At 33.1% G+C, this 10822-nt stretch overlaps 1 protein-coding gene across 1 annotated transcript; it reads left to right on the top strand.

The window, feature by feature from the left end:
• The first annotated feature begins 6578 nt into the window (after positions 1–6578).
• On the top strand, positions 6579–10480 carry LOC109176541 (pectin acetylesterase 7-like). Its single transcript, XM_019326005.1, has 12 exons — positions 6579–6674; positions 6770–6912; positions 7547–7629; positions 7744–7974; positions 8062–8148; positions 8706–8830; positions 8908–8971; positions 9068–9127; positions 9281–9358; positions 9439–9535; positions 9934–10067; positions 10167–10480. The coding sequence occupies exons 2-12, from the start codon at positions 6780–6782 to the stop codon at positions 10278–10280; spliced, it is 1206 nt and encodes a 401-aa protein (XP_019181550.1). The 5' UTR covers positions 6579–6674; positions 6770–6779; the 3' UTR covers positions 10281–10480.
• Positions 10481–10822: the final 342 nt, after the last annotated feature.

Here is a 10822-nt window from a genome sequence, read left to right as displayed (position 1 = left end):
GAGCGAGAGGGAAGAGAGCTTAAAGAAACAAAGGAAGAGCGTCTACATCTTGGCTGTATAAATCACAAGTTATACGAGTCGCGTCAAAATGAATACAACTTAGATACAAGTTAACGGGATAGCTGGATCAGTCTTCATCATCAAACCGTCTTCTCATGCGCTCCTTTGGTCTAATGTAATTATTTTAAAATCAAATTTGTGATCACTCCTTTCGCTGGTAACCCACTTATTATAAATAAGAGGATTGTTAGGAGCAAGCCAGTAATCGAACAATTTTAATAATATTTTTAAAATCATACTATAACAATAAATAAAAAAAATAGTGTAAAAAACATAGATAATAATTTGAATGTAACTATACCTTTATTTGCTTGTTCATGTTTTCTCTTGCAAGTAATAGTTGTGAAATCCTCTAACTTCCTCATTTGTCTTTAACTTGCAATTTGCTATCTACATTTGATTGCTGAAAGTGGAAGTTAATATGGTTCATTCACACATGTGAAAGATACCAATTTATAACACCTTCAAAGCATTGATAATAGCAATAGAATGATTACTTATTTATAGGCTTGTACTCAAAAACATTGCTATTTTATTGGGAATACGAATTCTGCGTAGACACAAATTAAAAATATTTCAATAGTCATAGAACCAAATATGACATTTTTTTATAAAAAGAATATCATTTTCTGTGGTATCAGAGTTATGATGTAGTGGTATCAGAGCGATTCTACATATTTTTAAAGAGTTAATTCCAACAATGGTCCCCCGAATATGATGATTTTCTAGAATTGGTCCTCGACTTTTAATTTGGACTATTTAACCATCTGACTATCAAGTTTTTTCCAATAGACGTCTATTTTAAGGGTAAAATTGTACTTTCCCTTACTGATCTGAGCGTATAATCCTCTTCTTTCTCCCAATCTATATGCGAAATAAAATTAAAAAAAAAAAAAACCTCTGTATACACGAATAAAATCAAAATCCCTAAACTCTATGCGCTACATCTAATGAAAATTTCCAAATCTTCCAAACTTAAACCCTAATCGCAGATGAGAAACTACTTAAGATAATAATAATCTCTAATAGATGTTAAGGTGTGGTAATTAGATTAGGAGGGGGTTATAAATAGCCTTAGATCATCATACGTTTAATGGCCGTTGAGTTCTGTTTTCTTTTTCTCTTCCGGAGCTTATATGAAATGAAAAGAGAGAAAATTAAGGCTTGAGATTTCTCAGTTCTCGATAGCATTTCTAGGTTTTTCTGTTCTTCTATCTTTAACTACATGTTAATTTCCAGTCATTTCTTGAAAAACCTGCAATCTTTCTCCTTCCCCTGCGCTATATAAACCCTTCAACAGTCCCGCTTTTAATCACTCCCACCCTGCTCTGCTCTCACCCACCATAGCTTCCAGAGTTAGCGGGTGTGTCTGATGTTAGCGGCTCTCGTTACGATTTATGGAGACTATTGGGTTCTAATGCAATCGTGTTCTGGTGAATGGTTGGCCAAAGACATGGTAACGTTGTTGTAGTTAAAGGACCGAGTAGCAGACTCCGATGAATAGAAATCTTGGTTCGATAAGCTTAAGAATCTCATCTTGTCCATGGTGGATTTGACTGAGCAAATCGCGAAGATGAAGGCGTTGTTGTCGTCTCGTAGTTCTGCAGATGAAGCGACGATTCGTATAGTGACGAACACCATGGTAGTGGCGAGCTACTGGACTGTTAGAAATGTTGTTTTGTGCACGTCTTATATGCACTCCCTATTTGGCAAGACTTACTAGTAAGAATTTCATTTCATTATATTCCTGACAAAAATATTCTCAGATCAAATTTCAACCGTTCTAAAGTGATCAGAAACTTAAGTTTTGTTGTTATTATTTTTAACAACTAGTTGAAAGTGATTGTCTGATTGGCAAATATATGTAGGTCCAGCATTGAACTAGGTGATATTGACACAATGACCAAGAAAATAAGTGATCTTCAAGCAACTTGCGAGGAAATGACAAAATCATGTAAGATTGTTGTTTTTGCCACTTCTAAGAGCATCCCCAAAAGGGGAATTTTGGACCAGATTTTAAGAAAGTTGGGGTGAAAAAGAGGGAAGAGAGGGGGGGGGGGGGGGGGGGGGGGGGGGGGGAGTTGGTCATGCTAAAATGGGATTTTGTAGTGAGTGGGCCACCAATGGAGGAGGAGAGTTGCTCCTCACGCACTGCACGCGCCTGCCTGGGCGCGTAATTCTTTTTTTTTTTTTTTTTTTTTTAAATTTTCAGATTTTAGTTTTTTTCTTTTTCTTTTTTTTTTCTCCCCTCCTATTTTCTCTTTCCTAACCACACCTGTAAAATCTCCTCAAAATCTTTACACTATTGAAGACGCCCCAAGTATATTTCAAGCTTCAAGAATTCCCATTGTGCAACATTTGGTTTTTCCACGATGTAACACATAGGGGGTGTTTGGTAAATAGCTGTTAGCTGATTGGGTTAGTGGGTTTGACTAGTTGATAACATTAGTTTATTGTAGAAAGATGTTTGGTAAATTAGCTATTAGCTGATAGCTGATTACAAACAAAATGACTTTCTCAAAAAGTTGTATGTTTTGAGTAGCTTTTTGAATTTTAGTGTTTTTGAGTCATAAGCTGTTACAAAAAGCTAATTAATGAAATACTCAAATTGGATTATTGGTTGTTTAACCAAATCAAAAAGCTAATAGTAATCAAATAAATAAAAATTGATTGATAAACTAACTATGTTACCAAACAGAGACCAGGCCAGAGGCAATTTCACTTTTGATCATCCAACCATATTAGTATTTTAGTTTTCGACTTTAATTTTCTCTACTTTTAATTTCTGATCTTTTAAAAACGTTCAGCTTTTAATCCTAACTCTATATAGCAGTGTTGGGCCACGTATTTGTACCTGCAAAAAAGATAAAAATTGTGGCATGGGGAGGTCCAGGTGGAAAGAGTGGACTTACAAGCCGGAAGGAGCAATAACGCAGATAAGTATTGTTCATGCAGGGGGCAATTGGGATCGTTATGATGTGCATTCTATGCACCATGCATGGTGCATTCGGATGTAAAAACGACATCGTTTTGACGTCTAACTTAAAAAAAAAAAAAAAAATCAGAATTGTATAACTATACAACCATAATTTCATCATATCCATAATTTCATAACCATACATCCAGTGGCGGAGGTACATGGTAGGTGCAGGGGCCTTGGCCCCCCTCCCCCCTCATTTTTTTTTTTTTATTAATAGTATATTGTCCTAAAAAAAAATTCTTATTAATAGTATATTGTTTTTTTTGGCCCCCTCATCAAAGCATTTGTCCCTTCCAATCATATATTTCTTCTTCTTTTTTGTTTCCCTGACTTTTTTTCTTATTATTCCACACGATTAAAATTTGTTTAAAGGATTTTGAGGGCAAATTATGCCGTGGAATCGGGTTCATTTTGTAAAGTGGACACGGTTTCAAAACTGTTCATAATTATGAATATATAGTTCAAAAATTATGAACATATAGTCCTATAATCATGGACATAGAGTTGTGAACATAATTATTAACATATAGTTTTGTAATTATGAATATAGAGATTCAATAATTGTGTATATGAAGTTCAAAAATTATGAATATATAGCTTTATAATTATGAACATATAGTTTAGTAATTATGAACATAGAGTTCTGTAATTGTAAATATAGAGTTCAAAAATTGTGAATATGAAGTTCAAAAATTATGAATATATAGCTTTATAATTATGAATATAGAACCGTGTCCACCTTGCAAGGTGGACACGGTTCCACAGCATAACGATTGGGTTTAAGAAATGTTTGCTCTTTGGTGAATGGTTTATTATTAGTAACTAGTAACAATGTTTAAAGACTACGCTTCGTAATAAGATGGAAAATGAATTTCTTAATGATTGTTTGTTAGTATACATTAAAAAATAAATTGCAAAATAATTTAGTATAGATTTAATTATAGATGATTTTTGTGACATGCAAGAAAGACGTTCTAAATTTTAGTAGATTTGTAATACAATGATGTATTTTGAAATATGTTAAATAAATATTAATATATTTTATTATTATCTCTCAACTTGTGATTGGCCCCCCGCAGGAACAATTCCTGGCTCCGCCCCTGCATACATCCAGAATTACATAACTACACATCCATAATTTCATAACTATAAATCCAGAATTGCATAAGTACACATCCATAACTTCATAACTATACATCCAGAATTGCATAACTACACATCCATAACTTCATAACTATAAATCCAAAATTGCATAACTACACATCCATAACTTCATAACTACACACCCAGAATTGCATAACTATACATCCAGAATTTCATAACTAAAAAATCCAAAATGAATGAACTAAAAAATGAATAACATAATGTTGTTGCTGGGAATCGAAATTGAATTTTTTCTTTTTTTAAAGTAGGACGCGCGTTTTTTACAAAACGGCGTCGTTTTTGCATCCGTATGCACCATACATGGTGCATACGGATGCACAGCATAATTTGCCGGGCAATTGAGTCCATAGCCTTTTCTAGCATGAAGCCAGGCGGCGGAGTGGAGTCTCCGGTCAAATTTGGCGGAGACGGCGGCGGCAGCAAGACGGCGGAGGTGAGCATTAATCGTCCTTCCGAGCAATTGACGGGCGTAAGTGGGACTTACGGGGTTATGGGAGACAATATACATGAGTTTATATGAATACTCATTTTTAGTTAGTTTTTTTTTTTTTTTTTTCATGTTTCAACGACAATGTTTCTTTAAGTAAAAAAAAAAAATCTCGTATTTATGACGTGCTCAGAATAAAATGAAACTATAGTATATCTAAAATGAAATTGAATAACATGTCTTACATATTGGGTATATATTGTCAAATGAAACTGTAGTTGAATTAGAATGATACTTTTGTGCTATAATGAAATATTTATCTAAAATTAAACTAAATAACATGTCTCATATATTGAGTGTATATTGTCAAATGAAACTGTAGTTGAATTAAAGTGATACTTTAGTTGTGCTGTAATGAAACTACAGTGTCTATAAAATGAAACTAATTAACAAGTCTCACATATTGTGTGCATATTGTCAAATGGAAAACTGTGGTTGAATCAAACTTATACTTTAGTTGTGTTGTAATGAAATTATAGTGTATATAAAATGGTTTCAAAAAAAAAAAATAGTGTATATAAAATGAAACTGAATAACAAATTTTATATATTTAAGTGTATATTGCCCTTCTCAAAAAAAAAAAAAAAAGTGTATATTGTCCAATAAATGCGTATACTACTTGAATTAGAATTATTCTTTAGTGGTGTTGTAATAAAATTATAGTGTGTATAAAATTAAATTTAATAACAAGTTTCACATATTGAAGGTATATTATCAAATGAAACTGTAATTAAATCAAAATAATATTTTAATTGTAATGTAATGAAATTACAGTATATATAATAAAATAAAATTGAATACGTTATACAAACGTAATGAGTTGGACGAAAGAAGTATCATTTCTTTTCATTAAAACAACAACACTATTTTGGATCATTGTTAATTAAGAAAATTTGCCTAACTATTTCGTACCCAAACCTTATTGATATTATGTGGTCTAAATCTTAAATAAATTATGCACGAACATGTGGAAAGAAATTAATAAAGAAAAATACTACTTATATTCTCAAATTGTACTCCCTCTCATAAAATTTTGATATTAATATTTTGGGAGAAGTGTCAAATAGATCCATCTACTACTAGCAAGTGCTCAATTCCCACCACGAACTAAATTAAAATCTAATTAACCACACTTACCTGCTAAATTTGTTCAATTGACAATTTTTGCAAGTAATTGGCTTTTTTGTAGGTGGCTAACAGGTTACCAATTCAATTATTAAAAAAATAATTTAAAAATAATTAAAAAAATAAAGGATTTCAACCACCGGCCGCCAGACAGCCGGTGGCTGAGTAGTATTTCACAGACAGCCACGGCTGTCATGTTTGAGGTCTAGATCTGGACCTCATGTTCGACGGCCGGTGGCTGAAATCTTTTTTTTTTTTTTCTTTTTTGTTTTTTATAAATTTTAAATTATTTTTAAATCATTTTTAATTATTTTTTTTTTAAAAATTGAATTGGTAACTTGTTAGCAACTTGCAAAAAAAGTCAATTGAACAAATTTAGCCGGTAAGTGTGGTTAATTAAACTTTAATTTAGTTCGTAGTGGGAATTGAGCATTTGACACTAGTAAATGGACCTATTTGACACTTCTCCCTAATATTTTTCATAGAATCTAAAAGATAAAAATAACTAATTATTCATTTTCATATTAAAGAGTAAAAAAGTGAGAGATTAAAAATAGGGACTCCAAGTAATATAATCTGAAATAAAAAATAAAAAAAATACATGCATGATATAATTTTTTGTAGCTAGTTTTAAGTTTGTAGGGCTACCCCACACTTTAGGACATTTGAAGTGAAGCTTAATTGTAGGATCCGACTCCATAGATTCCCCCACCCCCCTTTTCTACTATATATATATCCACCTCCATTAATTTCTCCATCTCCATCAAGCACAACTTATTCATCTTCTCTGTCTTCTTGTCTCATTGAGCACCCCCATCACAGTGGGGGTGGTGATATTATCATCACTTGTACTGGCAGGTTTTCTTTTTCTTTTTCATCCCAATTTAGTTTTGTATGTATGATTTACATGCTTTTGAAAAAGGAAAATATTTGATTTGTTGTAATATTTGCAGAGTATACAGTATGGCAATTGCACAGAATTGTCATCAATGGCTATCTTTACTGATCTGTGCATTGGCTGTACTGCAAACTAGAGCCGCCATTATTTACAGAATTCCTTTAACGTTTCCTGAAAATGCCACGGCTATGGGAGCTGGTAAAACCTTCTTCCATTTTTTTTTTTTGTTTACCCCAAGTTTTTTCCAATTATGTAGGTGAGTAACTAGACTGCACGAACATCTCAAATGATTCTTGGGTGGTAAATAATTAACCTTAAAATTGTGGGTAGGGATACAGAATCAAGTTGTGGCAATTGCAGTATAAGAGCGACACTCAGGACACAGGGTCGATGTCCGACAATCACAGTGTTAGGGGCTACACCCAATGTAGTAGGCCCAGCCACAATGTAAGAGCTACATTCAATGTAGTAAACTTAGCCACAGTGTAGGGGCTAGCATAGGCTTAGTCACAGTACGTGTAGGCCAATGGAGTAAGTAGGCTCAATCGCAGTGTAGGAGCTACACTCTATGTAATAGACTCCTTATGAACACCAGACACTAGTCTTCCCGACTGTTGAGTGACCGTGGTTTGTCCTCCACTATCATGTCAGATCGGGGTGTGGGAACTATTTGGGCAAACTAAATAAAAAAAATAAAAAATAAAAATCCCTCTTAATTTTAGGAGGAGTAAAAACGTATTTTCCTAAAGTAATTATGGTAACTTTATGCTTAGCATGCACAGTATTAGTAAGTATAGTGCACTGTAATGTTGTGTGGTAACTTTGTTTGCAGTGTGTCTTGATGGAAGTCCCGCAGCATACCAATTCATAAAAGGTGCTCCGGAAGGCCAAGATAATTGGTTGATTTACATGGAGGTAAAAGTGAAATGTTTTTATTACCATTTTATATTAGGTTATGACTTTAGACGTGGTGGATAATATAATATTTTGAGAAATGCACTCTAATATAATGGTCATTTAATGATTTAGGGCGGCGGATGGTGTCAAAGTATTGAGGAATGCAAGTCTCGTACATTTGACCACAAGGGTTCATCCAAACATATGATGAAGAACGATTTCTTTAAGGGTGATAATGACTTTATGTTTGGTGGCATGTTAAACAAAAACTCAAAAATTAATCCTACCGAATTTCGTAAATGGAACATTATAATCATGAGATATTGTGATGGATCATCATTTACAGGAGATGTTGAACAACCAGTAAGCCTAACTACTTCTTTAATTTATTTACATATTATATTTATATGGAATAACAACAATTAATGTTTCAATACATTCCACATATAGGTTAATAACCTTTACTTCAGAGGTAAAAGGATATTTGAGGCCATAACAAATGAACTGCTGAGCAAAGGATTGAAGGATGCTAAACAGGTATTTATTTAAATGCCACAATTATATATATATATATATATATATATATATATATATATATATATATATATAGAAGAGCGCTCATATGCGGCGGGGTCTTACGGTGCGGCGGTGCGGTCAAATTTCAGAATACACCAACAGTGTTAACAATATGCATCAACACTGTAATAAAAACACACCCCAATGAAATGTAATAAAACATCACAAAATACACCACAGACTCAAAAAAGCACACCATATAACTCACCACCCCCAATGGTGTATTTCCGAATAGTGTATGGTGTTTTTACTCACACCTAATGGTGTGTGTTTGGTGATGCAGGGCTCTGTTTATTCTGTTTTGTGTGGTGTATTTCCTAACGTTGATGGTGCATATTTGGTGAACTATTGGTGTTGCCGCACCGTAAGAAATAACCGCACCGTAAGACACTGCCGCACCTGAATCCGCCTATATATATATATATATATATATATATATATATATATATATATATATATATATATATATATATAATTGTTTTAGTCATAATAACATTTAATTTAATTTGTTGTGGTAGGTGTTTCTTACCGGTGGTTCTGCTGGTGAAGTATTTGTAGCCTTGCATTGTGATCGTTTTCATAAACTCTTATCAAACACTACCAAATTCAAATGTTTGACTGATGGGGGCTATTTCATCCACGCGTAAGATCTAAACTCAATTTTAATAATATACAAATTTAGTAATTCCAAATAACATTATATATCCTTGTAAAATTCAGGAAAAAAGACCCCAAACAAGCCCAAGGATTTGTGTCAATGTTCAAGGATGTTGTTTCCCTACATGTATGCACCTTTCTCATTATTAATTCTTGATCAATTTTCCAATTTTCTTTATTTTTTGTCTTTAATTATTTTCTTATTTGTGCTTGTTGACTATAGAATTCTACTGGGATGCTTCCTCAGACATGCACTCAGAAGATGAAAGACAAGCCATATTTTGTAAGAGCTGAGCTACATATATATATATATATATATATATATATATATATATATATATATATATATATATATATAGATAGACTTATACTTAAGATATATACCTACCTGCTATATATACTACATATAATAATTAAATAAAAATGTGGCATGCAGTGCATGTTCCCACAATACGTGGTGAGAGATATGGTGACACCAATTTTCATTTTAATGTCGCCGTATGATGCATACCAGGTATGTATCTCCGATCCTCATTTCAATAACTTACATATATATACAACACAAAACATACTTTAACAACCTTAGTTTCTCAGATGAATATTACACTGGGTCACGAGGTTTACTTTGCGGTCCGCAAATCCTACAAAGAGCACGTAATTTTGCCTACACCTATATATGATGTCCTTAAAGGTTAGTTTCACTACTCCACTTATAGGTTACCTCCAACTAGTTATTTATTGACTAGGATCGAGAGACCTCTTCGTAGTCATTTGCTGACTAGGATTACAAGACAGGTAAACTCCTGCTGTCGTAGTAACCTCCTTCTGACTAGGATCACAAGAATGGTAACTTTCTGGTCATTTATTGACCAAGATCACAAGATGAATTATCTCCTTCTAGTCATTTATTCACCAGGATCACAAGACAGATTATCTCCTTCTGATCATTTGTAAATGACCAGGATCACAAGACAAGATTATCTCTTTCTGATCATTTGTTAACGGGTTTTTCTTGTAGCCCAAAAAAGAAACGCATCATGCTAGAAACTCTTTATTGAATGCTTTTTTTCTATGTGTTCATGGTTTCAGGTTTCAGATTGCAATTCTTGGATGCACTGCCGCCCAGCAAACCATCAAATGGAATTTTTATTAACAACTGCTTCGGTCATACAGAGATCGCCACGACTACTTGGAATGTAGATGGTGACCGAGTAAACAACGTGGTAAGAATTAGCACAAGAAAATATATGTTACATATATTTTAAGTTACAAATAAATTATTGTGAGATTAATTCGATCTTATACTATGCATTTATATGCAGATAGATTGGATGGCAATAAGTGATTGGTACTTCGATCGAAATGAAATAAATTTAATTGACGAGATAGACTTGATAAAGGATTGCATAGCAAATGGATACTTGGCTTCTTCATGATGTAGGTGGACAAACTATGCATGATCAGAAGATCCTCAATGAGAACAAGTTTAGTTTGAATTGTCTAGAGAAATTGTGTAGTTGTGCCTAAGAAATTAAACCATGTGACTATATATATATATGGTCATTTGTATTTTGTTCACAATTTCTAAATAAAATAAACATTTGATTGCAGATAAATGTTTCTCAATATAATATACACAAAACAGAAAATGTCTCGCACGGAATATAAGAATAAGATCACTTTTATACATATTGGAAAATGTTTTTTTTTCACACTACAGCTGTCGAGATCCAAACATTGATTTCTTATTTCAAATACTGACTACTAAACCACTAAACTAAGCTCGGTGTGAATTATTAGTAATATTGAAGGTTATATGTGACCAGCACAGGAGATTTTTGAACAACTCCAAGCTCAAACAACAAATTTTGTAGCCACAACAATGAGACACCGAGCATTGTTTTGAAGATTTTCAGGAAACAACGTTGGCACCAAAATAAATTACATACGCAGTTGTAGACCGTCCATTAATCCATTA

The sequence above is a fragment of the Ipomoea nil genome, unplaced genomic scaffold (assembly GCF_001879475.1).
Source record: "Ipomoea nil cultivar Tokyo-kokei standard unplaced genomic scaffold, Asagao_1.1 scaffold0706, whole genome shotgun sequence".
NCBI classification, from domain to species: domain Eukaryota; kingdom Viridiplantae; phylum Streptophyta; class Magnoliopsida; order Solanales; family Convolvulaceae; genus Ipomoea; species Ipomoea nil.
This window is presented reverse-complemented; position numbering and strand designations above follow the sequence as displayed.

What these genes read in the sequence shown, in the direction of transcription:
- LOC109176541 (XM_019326005.1), top strand. Translation starts at nt 6,780, where the DNA reads ATGGCAATTGCACAGAATTGTCATCAATGGCTATCTTTACTGATCTGT. An exon ending in TGAAAGACAAGCCATATTTT is followed by an intron (nt 9,128 to 9,280) that starts GTAAGAGCTGAG and finishes TGTGGCATGCAG; the next exon opens with TGCATGTTCCCACAATACGT. An exon ending in TATATATGATGTCCTTAAAG is followed by an intron (nt 9,536 to 9,933) that starts GTTAGTTTCACT and finishes TCATGGTTTCAG; the next exon opens with GTTTCAGATTGCAATTCTTG.